Raw genomic sequence first — 18,162 nt, forward strand, 5'->3', positions numbered from 1 at the left:
GTCAGAGATGTACATGATCATTTTCTACAGTTTCTAAAACTAATATTTAATAAAGGGCTCAATGAACTTACTGTGTGTCAGCTTTTAACTTTGAAAAACATGTTCTTACCAGTGGTAGTGGTCTCTCAGGTTGAGGGTTTTTCTTGGTGATGGGGCCTAAATTAACTTTTTACTGTGCACCAACTCCCTGACTTAGGGAACCATATGTCATGTACAGTTTTCCACGTCTTTTCACTTTTTTTTTTTAACATCTTTATTGGAGTATAACTGTTTTACATCTTTTCACTTTTATTTCAGGGTGGATTATGTGGATTCTTTAGGGCGATCCCGGCGCTGTATGAGAAAGGATTTGCCACATCTGCTGGAAATGGATAAAAATCTTCAGGGGAGGCTGTAAGTGTGTGACACGCAAAGCTTTGCCCATGACGTGCAGACACGGGGATTGTTTTGTGCGCAAGGCTGTTTTTAGTTAATTATCTTTGGTGCTCTGCTATAAGAATATTTTTTTAATGTATCAGAATATTAGTGGAAGCACTTTTTTGGGGTTAGCATACACATACACACATAGTCCACACTCAGGGAACAACCTGAGTGGTTGATCATCCATATTGTGTAGCTGCTCAAAGGGATGAGTTAGAGCCTATCTGTTTACTTGGAAGGATTTCTGCCTACAGAGTAACAAATAGAGAATGAGCCCAGACCAAGCCAACAAACAGACCACTGCGGAGGAAGTGTTTAAGAATATACTCTTGGTTATCCCACGGCAGGTGGGGGCAGGGAGGTAGTTAGCTTAACTTTTTGTTCGTACACCTTTGCATTTTGAAGTAAGGGCTTTATGGCTAGAATTTCTTCTGTGGTGCCTAACACACACCTAAGAGGTAACTTGCTAAAACACCCCAGGGAATAAAATTCTCACCAAGGGCAGCTATTGCGTGGAAAGTGTTGGGAGAAGCTCCACCTTGTCCACGTCATCCAGGTTCAGGTAGGCCTGGGCTTGGCACAGGGAAGAAAGTGCAGAAGCCCCGAGCCACCTGACGGGACATGCGGTCCTGCACGGGAGACCGTCCACAGGAGGCCCATAGTTCCTCCTCTCTGCCTCTCCTGCCCCCTCCATTCAGCCCAAGACCAGGGTGGGAAGGAAGGTAATTTGTCTGAGTGGTGAGGCAAGATTTCATTATGCTAATGTAACATGTTGCTTGCTTTGATTAAAGAAAGGTGAAAATAGTTTTTGCAGGTTCCCAGTGGTATTGTGGGTCAGAAGCCTCTGTAAGGAATTGTCTTCTTCATAACTAGAGTTATTCATCCATGATCGCACTCCTGAACCGAAGCACTGCTGTGTCACAGCTCTTACCTAAGATGGTTTTTGCTCTATTTTCCTAGTTTCGTTAGTCCTGCAAATGAAAAAACCTTACTATCTGAAGATATGAGAAAAGAACTCCAGCGCCAGCAATGGGAGGAAGAAGAGAGGGAGTCCCTGAGAAGACCAATGGGGCCCGTACATTACGAAGACATTCGTGAAAATGGTATAGTCATCTGGCAGCTTTTTAAAAATTTATTTATGTTTGGCTGCATTGGGTCTTTGTTGCTGTGCACGGGCTTTCTCTCATTGTGGTGAGCAGGGGCCGCTCTTCGTTGTGGTGCACGGGCTTCTCGTTGTGGTGGCTTTTCTTGTTGCAGAGCACAGGCTCTAGGCGTATGGGCTCAGTAGTTGTGGCACACGGGCTTAGTTGCTCCACGACATGTGGGATCTTCCCAGACCAGGACTCGAACCTGTGTTCCATTAATTGGCAGGCGGATTCTTAACCACTGCGCCACCAGGGAAGACCTCATCTGGCAGCTTTTTAAATCATTGTTTTATCTTGAACAAATGACAAGCATAAAAGGAAGTATTCTTAAAGCAGCAGCTCTTATGTGGAAATAAAAGATTCTGCTTTTAGAATTGAAAATACCCCCTTTTTCACTTCATAGCCTAAAAATATTCATATTGGGAGTATCTTCCTAACAGAGGGTCTGTTAATCCGAGTTTGCTTCCCAAGAGAAGTGGAGACAGCCTATGACTAAAACGTTAATAAATATTTGTCACTTGGCAAACAGGATGGAAACAATTTGTAACTTTTTTTTTAGCTGCTTCTTAGAAAAAACAAAACAAAATGTGTGAGATATCATTGTGTTCCTTTTTGCTTTGGTAGGAATTTGGTCTGAATTTAATTCACTGATCAGGGAAATCTTATCTTTTGGATAATTTTGACTTATTTCAGAGGCCCGGCAGCTTGGTGTTGGATACTTTGCCTTTGCCCGAGATAAAGAGTTGAGAAACAAGCAGATGAAAACTTTAGAAATGCTGCGTGAGCAGGTACAAATTAAACTCAGTTGATGTTAAGGGTTTGAGCGGTTGGGTTTCTTGTTGTACTGTACTGCAAAAAAAATCTAGTAAATTAATTAGAAATTTACATTGCTATTCAGAATGCAATTATCGGTTTCATAAAGGTAATTGCCATATTATTTTGGTGTTTCAGACTTTAAGATTATAGTTGTTCGAAAGTAACCTGTATAACTTTGATGTTTTAAACTTGGTTTCAAATATGGCACTTTTGGAGCGGCCTGGGTGAGAAAATAGAAAGTTATTAGAGGGGAGTTAAGGAGTAGGACAGAATTTTCTTGAATGGTAAGCATTCCAGGATACTCTGTGTACTAAACTTCAGAAGACATCAGAGGGCTTGTGTAAGAGGACTTAACGGGTCTTCATGTTGAAGATCTCAAGGATGGCTTCTTAGAGGTGGCATGCAATCAATTAGTCTATTTTTAGAATAAAATTAATCATTTCATCCTTTTCAACAGAAATATTGTGAATAGGCTAATAATTTTCTGTTCTGTTCAGACAACAGATCAGAGAACAAAACGAGAAAATATAAAGGAAAAGAGAAAGGCTATGTTAGAAGCAAGACTTGCCAAACTCCGACAAAAAAAGATGAAAAAATCTAAAGAGGATGGAGCAGAGGAAGAAGATAGAGGTATATCTTGGCTCGTGTTTCTAAACCTCAGAAGGAAAAATTTTAGTTCAGTTGATGTCTCAATAATAGGACTGGCAACGTGGAAATCAGCCGTCTAGTTTTATTCTCTAAGCAAGCAGTGCACCTTGGAGATACTGCCAGGAACAGTTTTTATAACCAAAGTGGCGTGGAATTACACTCCAAAGAAAATTTTAGGCCGTAGACAAGGGTATTAACAGTACATTGTGTTGTTTCATAGAACAGCATGGTTTAGTAACTGAGACTTAGGAGTAAAATACCTAAGTAAAATACTTAAAAGATATTTTAGGATAAAATTTAGTTGTGCACGTACATGTTTTAGACCTATTTTCATTTGCTATGGCTGCAGTTTTTGTTGGTTATTATAAAGTAATATATTTTAAAGAAGACATGCATTCAGAAAGTTAATAAAATAAAGGATTTACAAATGTGGGTATAGGCAGCTTACCAAGGGACTGTTGAAATGCTTGGGAGCACTGTTCAGTACTGTGGTCAGACTTGCTCACTGTGAGAGCAAGCTAGACCGGAATAAACTGCCCCAGCAGAGACCCTGCATAGACTGGCTCAAACCAGGTGGACCTCTGCTTCTCTAGTTTAACACCTCAGTGGTGGGTGTTCAGGGCAGGTAGTAGCTCTGCCCTGTACGGTCACCTTTTCCCTGGCCTCTTCCTGTCTTACTGCTTCTGCCATTCCAAGAGGGTTCCTCTCACCTGCATGGTCGCTAGCTCCCCAGCTCCTGTTCATGATCCAGCCCTGGGGAAGAAGGGGCGGGGAAGCAGCTTCCATTCTAGGAATGTGAATCAGGATCACACACAACCTACGCATTTACATCCTGATGGCCAGAATCCATGGGCCATCCGCAGCTGCAGGGGAGGCTGGGAAATGGCCTCTCTGGAGAGGTGACACATATCCAGCTGAAGCTGAGGGGCACTGTAGTCCCAAAAGGAAGAAGGGGGTGTGGGTGTTAGGGGCACATAGAAGCTTCTCCAGCTCTCACGGAAGCCTGTGCTAAGCCACGGGCCATTTTCTAATTCTGAACACACTTCAGTTTAGCTTCGAAAGGAGATCAGAACACTTAGGAATCGGAAAATGGTCCATTTAGTTTTGTATAAATGCTGTCTCCCTGTGACGTGTTGAACTCTGTATTGTTTCTCTGTTTTTGCTGTACTCCTGAACATCTGTCATTTCCACAAGATGTGAAGTGCCACCAGTGCTTTTTAAAAATCTGTTTTCTTTTAAAACATGGCCAAAATAGAATAGCCTACAGCCTGTCGCCAGGCTCCAGCTCTTCCTCACCCTCAGTCCCCTTGCTTAGTCAGAGACTCTTACTTTAGTTGAGTAATTGGGGGGGTTTCTGGTCCTTCGATTGTTGGTCAGGGGAAGCAGGGTGGCATAGTGGCAAACAGAGACTTTGAAATCCATCCATCCTGAGTTTGAATCCTGGCCCTTGTCAGTGTCTACCTGTGTAGCATTTCTGATCTTAATTTTCCTTATCTATAAAATGGGGATAAACTGGGAATACCAATCCTGACTTTATTAGGGTTATTACAGGGTTAAGTGAACCATTGTATACAAAACACTTAGCCCACTGCCTGGCACATGATAGATGCTCAATAAATACTGGTTATTGCTTGTACTCTCAGGATGAGCATGTTCTGTTTAATTTTTTAAAGTAATTTTAAGCTTTATTATAATGAAGTCTTATTCTCTTGCCCAAAATAGATGGAGATGTTATTGGGCCATTGCCACCAGAACCAGAGGTCATGCCAGCTCCTCATACAGCTGCCCAGAGTAGCAAAGTCGAAGTCATCGTTCAGGAGAGGAAGGATACCCGGCCTGGGGTGCCGCACGTCCGGGAGTGGGACAGAGGAAAAGGTAAAGGGGTCAGTTCTCCTGAACAGAGTGTGGTTCTGGTGAGTCTTAGTGGTCCTTGGAAGCTTAAGGAATTCTTCACATCCTTGAACTTGTTTCTTCTCAATACCCAGGAGCATTAGAAAGTGTGATTATGAAAGACCAGGGTCTACAAGGCATCATGCCTAAAGGATGAGTGTTTTTGGTTTTTTTTGTTTTTTTTTTACAAAGCACTTGGGGGAAGGTTTCTGAAATTCCCGCTGGCCCCATGTGGTCTTACAGCTTTGGGATGCTGTTTTTTGTTTGTTTGTTTTGCAGTACGCGGGCCTCCCACTGTTGTGGCCTCTCCCATTGCGGAGCACAGGCTCCAGATGTGCACGCTCAGCGGCCATGGCCCACGGGCCCAGCCGCTCAGCTGCATGTGGGATCTTCCTGGACTGGGGCACAAACCCGCGTCCCCTCCATCGGCAGGCAGACTCTCAACCACTGTGCCACCAGGGAAGCCTGTTTTGTTTTTTGTTTTTAATTTTTGGCTGCTTTGGGTCTTCATTGCTGCGCGGCTCTCTCTAGTTGCAGTGAGCAGGGGTACTCGTCATTGCAGTGTGTGGGCTTCTCATTGAGGTGGCTTCTCTTGTTGTGGAGCATGGGCTCTAGGTGCGCGGGCTTCAGTGGTTGTGGTGCCTGGGCTCAGTAGTTGTGGCTCATGGGCTCTAGAGCGCAGGCTCAGTAGATGTGGTGCATGGGCTTAGTTGCTCCGCAGCATGGGGGATCTTCCCGGACCAGGAGTCGAACCTCTGTCCCCTGCATTGGCAGGAGGATTCTTAACCACTGCGCCACCAGGGAAGCCCCTGGGATGCTGTTTTTCAGGAACCGTTTTTTAAAACCTTATGAAGGTTTGGTACTTTAATGTATTCTGTGTTTTTAGCAGTCTCGTTTATGTTCAGTTGAAAACAGTCTGTGTCCCAGTGTATTAACTTGGATTCACATATGGTCCCATTGGGTTATGCAGAATTGTCTGTCAATTTTTTCTGTAAATACACCACGGTCCCTACAGCAGCCTCTCTTTGGGAGAAGACTCTGGTTTATGTCTTTTTGAAAAAGATCATTTCACTGGTACATTAGCATGAATTGTTGGAACTGATGAGATCCACGACTAAAGTAAAAGGTATGCAGATGGGTGAGTGCCTTTGGTTAGTGCTACTGTTAGAAATAGAGGTGGAATACCAAGGTAGATCTGGACAGGTGCCTTTTGTGTCCTCTAAAACTCAATAAAAGACAAAACTTGTGTTTTGCTATGAAGTACCTGTAACATCATGTCAAGCAAGATTTAAGTGCTTGATTTTTTTATGTGTGTCTCTCACATGTAATTTTAGTACTTTTTTGACATCGTCTCCAGAGGCTGCCAGCCTTCTTTCTCCACAGCACCTTCCTTGAACCTTTCTCTACATGGAAGTTCTCACTCCTTTTTCTTAGCCTGGTTCCTTATCCTTTGTAGGCATCACATATACCTTGTATTATAGTTTTGTTATTACTGTCCTTGTTCTCCAGAGAATTTAAGGTGGCTTTTAAGAAATATATACAATAATTTAAAAGTAATAACAATAACCATTCAATGATTCAATAATCAGTTCTAATAATACTCTTTCTTATTTTTACTAGACTTTTCCTTTGGGTATTGGTTGAAGAGGCAATCAGATCTCCGGGCTGAGAGAGATCCTGAGTTTGCCCCACCATCGAATTACTTTGTGGACCAAAAACGAACTGGTTCTCTGAGTAGCCAGGCGTGGAACAGACCTGCACCTGCACAGAGTGACCCGGGGCAGCACTCTGGCCAGAGCCATGACCCCGGCTCTTCACATACATCATCCACTCCAGCCCCCAGCGGCCCACCACAAACCCAGGCGGTCACTTTTGAAACTCTGGATGATATGATTTCATATTATAAACAAGTGACATGAGCTTAAAAACCCTATAACTTGGGTCTGTACTGTTGACGGTGCTTTCCTCTCCCAGAGCAGAGAAAATAACTTAACTTTAGGGACTGAATTGTAACTTTCTCTTCCTGTCTTTTCCCTGAAGATCCAGACTTCAGGCTGTATTTGTCAGCAGGGAAGAAAGTGAATGATACTGTGGGAACTCTGGCTACTTAGCCGTTCATTTCATTCTAATTGGTATGGAGATACCAATTCATCTGGATTTACATGTGAGCTGAGATAGAGTAAACATACTCTGTAATATTTGATACTAAGGAGTTTGCAATCCTGTCTGCTTCATACCCACTCCCATGACTTATTCAGATTTAAGGGTTCCACTCCTTTCCTTTTGCCATGACTAGCTTGTAGATGTCTTTGTTCCAAGCATTCAGCTTCCAGGTCATTTGGTGGAACATCTGTCCGGAAGAATTTTAACCTGTCAAATGATGGCACATGAGGGTACACTGGGAGGCAAAGTGATCTAGTCTCCAGGAGGACCCTGACACTGATGGAGAATTAAGAAGACCAGGGAGGACTTCACAATCCAGAAAGGTAGACATTGACTTCACTTGCTCTTACTATCACCCCTTCTTGAGCGGTGATTATCACAGCCACGCATAGTGGGCGTTCATTAAGTGTATTGAGTGACGGGCACATGTGGAGGTTGCTGGGCATGGTAAGAGCAAGAGATGCTCCTTAGCCACCAGGGTTGGTTTTTCATCTGCGCCTGCCTCCCCGGTTCTCCCGCTCTGGGCCCTGATCTCTCTCGGGAGCTGAGTCACCTCAGCCTGGGTGGGATGGACTTGCGCTGGAGTGAGGGACAGCAAGTTCCTTTTGTCTTTACTAACAACGAGTGGGTGAGCAGAGCTCCAGAAGGACTTCCTGTTCCTGAGTATCATTCCCGTCCTCTACCTGCTACACCTCAGTGTCCTCTTCATAGCTGCAGACAAGCAGTAGAAGTTGACCACCAGGTCCACAGGGCTGTTACAGCTGCCTCCCAGGCCAGTGACTCTTGTAAGAAGGTGCTAGAGCAGGTCCTCGAAGCACCTGCTGGAGCCCGTGTTCTCTGTTCCCACAGCACAGTGGTGTTGATGGGAGCACCCCCGTTCTCATTATGGATTGCAAGCTGGAGCACAGAGAGGGTCAGTGATTCGTCACGTGATATCTAGTGGCAGATTGTTTAGCTGCATGTTTGCTTCAGACTCTTGTTTTCTTCAGCACCCTCTGCTCTCAGTCTTTTGCCCCAGTATTGAGCAGTAATAGACAAAATTGCAAATTCTTACAAACGTAACCTCTGAAGTCTAGATCAAGGGTGGAGTTGCAAGACCTATTAAATGGTGATTTTGTCAGCCTGATCAGGCAAATACCTCTCCTAACAAAAACGAAAACCAACTGAGCCGCCTTTTTCTGCAGAAATGGACAAACTCATCCTAAAATTCATATGGAATTGGAAAGGACCCAGAATATCAAATATTCAAAACAATTTTGAATAAGAACAAAGTTGGGCAACTCACTTCCTGATTTCAAGACTTACTACAAAGCTACAGGGATCAAAACAATGTGATACTGGGCTTCCCTGTGGGCACAGTGGTTAAGAATCCGCCTGCCAATGCAGGGGACACGGGTTCGAGCCCTGATCCGGGAAGATCCCACATGCCGCGGAGCAACTAAGCCAGTGTGCCACAACTACTGAGCCCGGGCCACTAGAGCCCATGCTCTGCAACAAGAGAAGCCACCACAATGAGAAGCCTGCACACCACAACTAGAGAAAGCTCGCGTGCAGCAACGAAGACCTAATGCAGCCAAAAATATATAAATAAATAAATTTATAAAAAACAAAAAATGTGGTACTGACATATTGATAAATCACTGAAACAGAGTTGAGAGTCCAGAAATAAACGCATACATCTGTGGTCACTTAAGTTTTTGACAGTGGTGCCAAAATCATCCAGTAGGGAAAGAACAGTCTTCCACAGCTGGTTCTGGGACAGCTGACTCGCCACATGCAAAACAATGGACTCGGACCCATACCTCTCACCACATACAAAAGCACCTCAAAATGGACCAAAGGCTTAAATGTAAAACTGTGAAACCAACGGAAACAGCTTTTAGGACAAAGGGAGAGGAGACCAAAAGAAAAATTGGAATACTAAAAGGGAAAAACAATTTTTAGATATGCTAGAATCATAAGGAAAGAGAGAAGAAAAGAGAAGGTGAAGAATAGACACGGGAGAGATGGGCAGAGGGTGTGTGTAGAGAAGGGATGGGAAGGCTAGGCAGCTGCAGCACGCGCACGAGTGTAGCAGGCGGTGGTCACGGAAGCGGCCCCCAGATAACCTTTCGTCCTTGCGCACGGTGCCCACGCTGGACGGCAGAGCAGTCTGTGCACGTTGGCTCAGGGTCACTGTCGGCTCGTAACTGTAAGTTGAATATTCTCTAGGATTTCAGAGACTGTATGGTCCTTTTTCTAATCCCACTTTAACAGCATATGTTGAGTGTTTTGTGAGCCTAGTTGTTTTATCCTCTTCCATTTCAGTCTCGGGGTCCTTCAGCGTTAACACAATTGCAGTTTTACCGTTTCTTGTGGGCCTTTTTTATAGGAGTGTGTCCAGCAGATGGCACTGGAGTTCTTAGGCGGCGGACCCGTGCTCTGGTAGCCCTGCCCAGTAGAAAGGAGGTGTAAGCTGTGTGTGTCAGTTTCAGTTTTCTAGGAACCACGTTTAAAAAGTGAAATTAATTTTGTGGTATACAGTCATTCCTCTGTATGTGCCAGGACCTGCCGTGGAAGGTAAAAATCCGTGGATGCTCAAGTTCCACAGGCGGCCCTCTCTACCCACAGTTCTGTATCTGTGGTCTCCACCAACTGTGGATCCTGTAGTGCTGTAGTAGTGTTGAAAGATACGCGCATAAGTGGACCCTCACGGTTCAAACCCTTGTTGTTCAAGGGTCAACTCTATTTAATCCAGTATAACCAAAATATTTCAACATTTAATCAGTATACAAAACGTTTAATGGGATATTTTGCATTTCTTTTCATACCAAGTCTTCAAAATCCACTGTGTATCCACCTACAGCCCGTCTTAATTCAGATGCCAGATTTTCACCAGGAATACTTGATCTGTATTTAGATTTCATAAAATAAACATTTGAAAGTAGATTCACATACCCAGGTTCGTCCAAACATGCTTGAAACATTTAAGAGTTTGCCAGTAACTGAATTATCAAGTTTTAAATTTAATAAAATATAGTTCCTTAGTCATACCACACCACATTTCAGATGCTCAAAAGACACGACTCTGGTGCTACTGAATGCCCAGCACAACTCTAAATGACCTGTCTTTACATGCTTTGTGGTCTGACTATACATGACTCTCCTGTTAGTAACTAAACGATTGGCAAACACATCTCTTCCAAGCATACATTAAGCATTCACGCTACTCCTATGGCTTGTTTGACTTGGGAGCCAGCAGTGCTGAAATCTTCTATCAAAAAGCGTGACCACACCTCATTCGTGGCATCGTGGAGCTAAGCGAAACGTTTTGGATCAGAAATTGCTTTGAATTATTTGTTTTCATTGTAATCTTTTCTCCAGGCCTTTGTGTGTTTTGATACAGTTCGTTTGAATTGGCTAAATAAATCATTTTGTTTGCTTGCACAGCTCCCAAAGGAGAAACTTTAAATCCATATACATGAGATTCCTGCTATGTTTAGCCCGTGCATTTGCTGGAGACTTGTGGGATAATTTATTTCCTCTTAAAGCCATAGTACAGCCTGGGAGATGGCTATCAGCTGACCTTTTTGTGACACACAGATGAGGCAGTAGAATTTAGAATCTGGAATGGATGTGGGTACTGGTCTTTACAGTTAATACAACACAGAGTAGCCACGCCATATGTGTTTAATTTTTTTTCAGCCAGTAAATTGAACTAAGTCAGTTATACGTCAAGCAGTTCCTATAAAAAACTATATGGCTCAGGTAAGTCGTGATAATTGAAAAGAATTTGTTAACCTGCTGAAAACCATGAGAGAAAATGAAACTCCCCTGGTCCTGGCACCTGCCCTGCTGGCTGGTAGGTGGTGAGACATTTGCTGGTGTGGACCCGGACATTGGCTTAACGTTCAGAGCATGTGTGGGGGGCGGGGCAGAGTGGGGAGAACGGTGGGATGGTGTAGATCATTGTCTAGGAAGATGGGAAAACCAGAACAATCAAAAGAAGCAGGGTGTCTTAGTGAAAACCTGTCAGCCGGGCTGAGTATTGATCTGTTACCGTTTCTCGGTAAATCCAAGCTGTTCGTGTAACCACGCCCAGTAAATGTACGTGTGTCCAGTGATGGGAGTGGTCACAAATATTACTTGTTTTCTACCCTCCATTTAAACAGCATCTTTCCCTGCTACATTTCTAACTGCCATGTTCTCTCTAACTCTAAGCTCACCTGCTAGGTGGTGGTTTTGCCTGGTTGTAAAAACCTTCCCTGGGGTACGATGTGTTCTGTTCCTATTTGGTCGTTATCAGCACGTAAGCTTCCCTGAGCTCGAACACGGGTGTAGCTCTTGACCTCTCAGTCCCCACACCACTCCTCTCTGCACAGACAGTCTCGGTTGTTCAGCGTTGATATGGAAACCAGGAAACACGAGAATGGGCCCTGCTCCCAGCCCAGGTCTCCCAGGTCACAAGCCTGTCTGAGAACATGCTGCTTGCTTTTCAGGGACGCTTGTTTATTGTCTCCTTTCCTAAAGTGTCATCTTTACCTTAAAACTGAAAGACTTTGTATTTCTGCTTCCAATTATGATCAGCATAGGTGTTTATGGGATGTGTAATCAATGTAGACCTACTATTTGTGGGTTTTTTTTTTTTAATTTAACGTTTCTCAAAACTGAGCTCGTTATTTTTTTGCTGCCTAATACTTCATATTAATCTGCATCGTTGTCAAACAGTTCCTCAGTTGTTGGCTGGCTACGTTATTTCACTGTTAGGAATGAAGTAGCTATAAGCATCTTTTTGTTTGGTTTGACCACATTTGAAGAACTATCTTCCCTCCTTTTAAAACTGTTCCCTTGGGCATTACTTTCAGAACTAAAATCACTGGGTCAAAGCATTGATCTTTTTTTTTTTCTCTCGATGGGTCTTGCCGGGAGACTCATCTTAATGGCCCTTTGGTGCCACCGTAGATCCCCCTGGTAGAGGATGCACGTGGTTTGCAAGTGGATTCAACTCGAGGAAGAGCGGTGACTGAGGTTGCAGTCTCGAGAGCAAACCTCGCTGGGCAGCAGGCGGTTAAGCTTGATCGTATGCACGTGACCCCCCTCTCCTTGCTCTCAGGTCCACTTCTCTCATCTGCTAGAGAATTCAAGCATCTGTCCAGAACGTTCTTTATATATTGAATGGAGAGGACAGCGTCTATTCGTTTTTCTAATTCCTTTTCCACTTCTTCCGCGCATCAGGCGCGGGCCTGTTCTCTTGCCTGTCCCAGCCTGAAGCTGCGCTGACTCACGGATGCGGCCTCATGGTTACATCTGGACTGCTCCGTGTCCTTACCAGAAGCGTTCTGGTTAAAACCAGAGAGAGCCGGAGACGAGAGAAAATAGCAGAGAAAGTCAGGACTAGATTACTTGAGGGAGCAAAGTTTAATTTTGGTTTTAAATACACAGCTGGATACAACTTCCACCCAAAAATGTATTCTTGAATCAGTGCCAGTTCGAGAAGGAAGTATGCCCTTTTCTCTTTTTTTCAAAGCCATGCCTGGATTTCCCCCTCAGCTTCCTTCTTCTTTGGGCGCCCTTGATGTTCCCAAAGCCTGTTCAGAACCTCCCCACTCTTCACCCTTGTTCTGCTTGCGCCCCACGGTGTACCCCTGGGAGTTTGCCGGGTCTGTGCCTTCTGAAGTGCTCTTTCAGGTGCGTGGGCTGGAAATTGCTATTTTACTGTAGGCAGAAATTGGGGTGCTGTGGGTACAGCTCTCCTCCTCGGCTAATCCCACCGCAGTCGTATTTCTCACACTCCTTCCCACCACACTGCTGGCCCCTGGGAGGAGCGCCCTACAATATAGATGCCACCTCTGCTAGCAGTCCTGTGGTTTCCCATCATCTGCAAGATGAAGTCAGGGTTCAGCGGTTTACACCAGCTCCTCTCAGCAGGCTGCTGCCCACACCTCCCACACACACACCCCGCGCCCCTCCCCGCAAGTAACCCGCAGCATCCTCCAGTTACTTGCAGTTCCCCAAACTTGCCAGGCTATTTAGAGCCTCCAGCCCGAACAAGTGCTGTTCTCATCACCTGGAGTGCTCTTCCTCTCCTTGTTCACTCGTCACCTACTTCTGAACCAGTTTGTCATTTCCATTGCACGGCCTTCTTCAGCGACTTCACATGACTATCTTTTTCTGCTTAACATTCATTGAGCACTTACCTCTGCTAGGCATTGTGCCCTCCCTTAACACACACGCCCTCATTTAATCCCCACGGTCCTGGGAGGCAGGGCCTAGCGTCCACAAGTGCCAGGCTCAAGGTCGCATGGCCTGAGTTCTTAGCCGCCCGGGGACACTGCCTTTTCTGGATTTCCCTCTGCCTGGCAGAGGGCACTCAGACGTCACAGTAGCCTGTGTGTGTGCACTCCTCCCCTCGTCTCTGTCCTGCCCCTGAGAGGAGACAGCCTGCAAAACTTTGAAGATGTTGGAATGAGGACCGTCGTTTAGCATATCCTTTATAAACGTCTTCCGTGCTCTGTTTATTTCCTTGTGGGAATTGTTAAGTGAAACTTTGTTTATAGCCATCTACATGGGCCTATTGGGCTATCTGTCGGATTTTCATGCTATACGTATTTTTCACTTTCTGGCATGTGGCAGCTTACCTGGTGTCTTATTTAGCATCATGGAGGCTGTAAAAGGGGGAGGAGATGTGACGCTTGCCCTCTGTTTGCAGAGACCACATGAGATGCAACTAGCAATTAAAGATGATACATTGAGTATTTGCACTGAGTATGTGATTACATAGCACACAAATTCTTCGGCATGGCAGACAAGGCCCTTCACGATCTGATTCTAGACACTTTTCCAGCTTTGTCTGCTACTTTCCCATAGAGCCCCGAGCCCCCAACCATACTGATGTGTTTTGTGGTTCCCTGAACCTGCCATGCTTTAAATGTCTCTGTTCCTTTGTACATACTCTTCTTTTTACCAAGAATGCCTTCTCCCTCTTACCTGCCTGGTGACTTCTTATTCATCTTCTATGACAGCCTTCAGTGCAGCTTCCTTTAGACTTTTGTCTTTGGGTTTTCATGGCCTTTGTACGTTTTTTTGGCAGTGTGACCCTTATATCAATTTTGTAAGTCTGTTCTGCCTGTTGAACATTGAGCTACTTGAGGGCAAGGCCTGTGTCTCAGTGATGGAAAAATGAACGAGGGACAATGAAAATTAGATACACGGAAAGGAGAGAGTGATGGTGTTCCCACACGGCCGGCTGTCCATCAGGAATCACATTTGGCTGCAGGAACAGAGATCTAAATAAAGGGGCTTATAGAGATTAGGGGTTCGTTCTCTCAGGTGAAACAAGTTTGGAGGCAGGTGGTTAAGTGCTGGTGTGTGGGTGCCGCAATGTCAGCAGGTGTCCGGGCTCTGTGCCTCTGCTTGGCCACCTTTTTTTTTTTTTTTTTTTTTTTTTTTGCCGTATGTGGGCCTCTCACTGTTGTGACCTCTCCCGTTGCGGAGCACAGGCTCCAGACGCGCAGGCTCAGTGGCCATGGCTCACAGGCCCAGCTGCTCCGCGGCATGTGGGATCTTCCCGGACCGGGGCACGAACCCGCGTTCCCTGCATTGGCAGGCGGATTCTCAACCACTGCACCACCAGGGAAGCCCATCGGCCACCTTTAATGCATGGCTTCCCTCCTCAAGGTAACCTCATGACTCCAGGTGGCTGCGAGAGGTACAGCCATCTCATCCTTTTCCAGACAAGAAGAAAGAGAAGGGCAGTGAGTAAAGAAAAAGTGTTCTCTCCATGCAGACAGACTTCTTGAAAAGATATCCAGGATCCCACCCAACAGCTCTACCTGCATCTCATAGGCCAGAATGGAGTCATGTGGTCACCTCCAGCTGAATTTTGCAGAGATAAATACATGGTAACAAATAGAGGTTATTTGTGCATTTAATTTAAGATGACACTTCTTTTCAAAAGAAACAGTTGTTCGATCTGAGAAGACTTTTCTCCAAAGAAGATATCAAAGTGGAAAAGTGGCCAATAAACACGTGGAAAGGTGCTCAACATCATTAGTCGTTAGGGAAGTGCAAATCCGAAACACAATGACGTACCACTTGACACCCTCTAGGATCGCACTAAAATCAAAAAGACATAATAACAAGTGTTGACAAGGACACGGAGAAATTTAAAGCCTCATACATTATAGGTTTTGTAAAAAGAACTGTAGAATATGGTGCAGCTGCTTTGGAAATCAGCCTGGTAGTTCCTGAACATGTTAAACATTGAGTTATCATATGACCCAGCAATTCCGTTCCTGGGTATCAGCCCAAGAGAATGAAAGCATCCATTCACAGGAAAACTTGTGCCTGAACGTTCCATCGTAATAGTCAAAAACGGGGAACAACCAAAGTGTCCAACAGATACTGAAAGAATCAACAAATGGTGGTCTCTCCATATAATGAAGTGTATGAGTGAAGCACTGATACGTGCTGTAACTTGGATGAACCTCAAAAACATGACGGTAAAAGAAAGAAGCCAGTCGCGAAGAACCACATAGTGTATGGTTCCAGTAATAGGAAATGTCCAGAACAGGCAGATCATACTCTAGAGGCATACAGCAGATTAGTCGTTGCCTGGGGGGAGGAGGAACGGAGAGTGAGTGCCAATGGGTTTTTTGGGGGGGGGTGATGAAAACGTTCTAAAATTAGATGGTGATGGCTGCACAACTGTGACTATACTAAAAACCATTGTACGCTTTAAGAAGGGTGAATTGTATGGTATGTGAATTATATCTCAATAAAACTGTTTTAAAAACCAGCTTTTATCTATTTGTAAGGCATACCTTCAAAATTAACCTCGCAAGAAAGGAACTGGTAGGGGGTGGGGTGGGGTTCCTAAAAACCAGTTAAAATTTCAAGGATTGTATTCGTCTTCTCTTCCTTTGAATCCCGGCTTTAAAACCGATCTGCCCTGCGCGGTCAGGGTCAGATCCCTCTGGCCGGTTGCCCAGATGACCAAGATTCTGAGTGGTCTCTTTGTTCTGTAGACTCATCATTTCAAAAACGAACCTATTTTTCTGAGTCTCCAAAGCTGAGGAATAGAGAAGCGAGGGGCTCAGCAAATGGATGTAGGAAGCCAGTTTATCTGCAAACCAGCAGAATGTCTGAAGGGGTTGCTCTGTGAGACTCTTGTTCCTATAGGAGATTTTTTAGCTGATGGATGGGCAGTTCAGTTGGAGGCCCGTGAGGAAGTCGTGTTGGGTTTGGAAAGGTCTCTATGCCAAGAGTCTGCAGGCAGGTCCTGACCAAGAGCTCTGTCTCTATAAGCCTTCGATTCCTCATCAGTGGAACCAGAAAGATAACAGCCTTTTCACGCCAGGGCAGCTAGCTGCACTGTAAATGCTGAGGGTGCGCACCAGGGGCACAGTTCTGGAATGGCAAATTGGGGGTGGCTCCAGAGGCCACGGTTTGAAGAGTGAAAGAAGGATTGTCTGGCAGGAGAAGAGGGCCATGGGCGTCATGGGGAGCGGCTGTCAGGATGGAAGGTGGTAGAACTGATGGCTAGAAGGCTGTGGTAGCAGGAGTTGTCAGAAGTTCTAGATTTGAGGAGATGTGGTAAACGATGTTAGTCATTGGATTAAAAAAATGCATCCTCCTTCTCCTTTCCCATCCGCCCTTGGATGTACGTGTTGCATCCAGGCCCATCCTCGCGTTGCAAGCAGGAGCTTCCACATCATCTTCCCGCAGAGGGAACCGGTGAAAACATCTTTTTGTTTTTGCAGGTTTTTATTGAGAGACCACAAGCAGATCTTCCACCCTCAGATCTCTGACTGCGAAAGGTGCGATGGAACATTTTTCCCTTCCCCATCCTTTCCCTTGCTCCAGCCCGGGGTCCGTTTGGGGAACCTGCTCATCCCCAGGCCCCTGCCAAAGTGACTCACTAACGTGGTCTCTGATGCGTCCCCGGGAAGGGAAGTGGGGTGACGGGGGGGGGCATGCCTTTGTGGGAGAGAGTGACCAATTATTTCTGCACCCGCATAGGAGGATGCACTGGCTCAATGACCTGTAAGGGCCATTTCAGCACTTCCATTCCATCTGTCCCCAAGGCCTCACCTTAGGTGAGAACTTTGGCTCTCATTCAGCTCTCAGGGTGTCTGCCTCCTCACAGCTGAAGGTCCTTCTTGTCTGAGATGGACAGTGTTACTTAACAGTATGCGTGCTCTAGGACCATGAATGACATCAAGAGTAACCGAGAACTATACCAGCAATACACTGCCACGGCATCTCCAGGCTGCTCATCATCTGCCAGAATGCAGGCATTTCTGTACCCAAGGGCGTCAGAAACATCTTTGAGTTCACCTGGGAGGAGCTGATCACTGACCCCATGATCCCTACCCCTTCTGAAATCCTGGGCCTGGAGATCAACATTGGAGCCCCACCCGTGGTGCTTATGGAACCGGCCCCTGTGCAGGCCCCTGTCCAGAAGAAGCCACCACCGCCAGTGCTACCACTGCCGATGCTGCCCGCTTCCACTGGGCCGGCCAAATTCTCCATGCACTCTCCCACCGACGGCCACCAGGGGCCATCCAGCCAGGAGACCCTGCACAGGTTCCAGAGGCAGTGTATCCACCTGCTGACCGAGCTCCTCACCCTGAAGATGAAGGCCATGCTGGAGTCCGTGTCCAGTAAGTCGGCGAAGTCTGGCTCACCGGATCCTGGCTCATTTTTTCTGGGCCTGGAAGGGTCTGGCCTGGGCATATGTATATGCGTCCACTGCACCCACCCCAGACAGGTCTACAAGGACGCGCCATGAAAAGGTGGCAGCCAATGGTCTGCTTTGCAACTCAGCTCCTTCCTGAGACCACCCCCAAGAATCATCCTTTCACCCCTCTCCGTTCTCCATTTTGTCCTCCCATCCCTCCAGCTTTGCTGAGCCCAGATTGAGAGGTTGGCCATGAGAACAGTGTGAGGTATTGAAGGGGGGGCAGTTTGTGGAAATGATGCCGAGGTAGAGAGAGGCAGCCCCCAGGAGGAGGGGGTAAATCAGGAGGGCCAGTTGGTGGGTAGCAAGACAGAGCCAAGCAGAGCCAGAACCAGGAGAGTCGTGAGAACCGGGGTCTGT

The 18,162-nt window shown here is 45.8% G+C and overlaps 2 protein-coding genes across 2 annotated transcripts in view; both read left to right on the forward strand.

Annotated features, from left to right (window-relative positions):
* CCDC174 (coiled-coil domain containing 174) overlaps nt 1-15,858 on the forward strand; it is a 32,395-nt gene extending 16,537 nt beyond the window's left edge. The window contains exons 6-11 of the mRNA XM_059076894.2: nt 298-393; nt 1,381-1,523; nt 2,259-2,353; nt 2,879-3,011; nt 4,752-4,904; nt 6,540-15,858. Of these exons, the coding sequence (XP_058932877.1) occupies nt 298-393; nt 1,381-1,523; nt 2,259-2,353; nt 2,879-3,011; nt 4,752-4,904; nt 6,540-6,838 (919 nt within the window). The 3' untranslated portion in view covers nt 6,839-15,858. The remainder of the gene's footprint in view (nt 1-297; nt 394-1,380; nt 1,524-2,258; nt 2,354-2,878; nt 3,012-4,751; nt 4,905-6,539) is intronic.
* Nucleotides 7,318-18,162, forward strand: part of C10H3orf20 (chromosome 10 C3orf20 homolog) — an 89,566-nt gene continuing 78,721 nt past the window's right edge. The window contains 4 exon segments of the mRNA XM_067043370.1: nt 7,318-7,405; nt 16,823-16,879; nt 17,266-17,318; nt 17,321-17,725. Of these exon segments, the coding sequence (XP_066899471.1) occupies nt 17,270-17,318; nt 17,321-17,725 (454 nt within the window). The 5' untranslated portion in view covers nt 7,318-7,405; nt 16,823-16,879; nt 17,266-17,269.

The sequence above is a fragment of the Kogia breviceps genome, chromosome 10 (genome assembly GCF_026419965.1).
Source record: "Kogia breviceps isolate mKogBre1 chromosome 10, mKogBre1 haplotype 1, whole genome shotgun sequence".
Lineage (NCBI taxonomy): Eukaryota > Metazoa > Chordata > Mammalia > Artiodactyla > Physeteridae > Kogia > Kogia breviceps.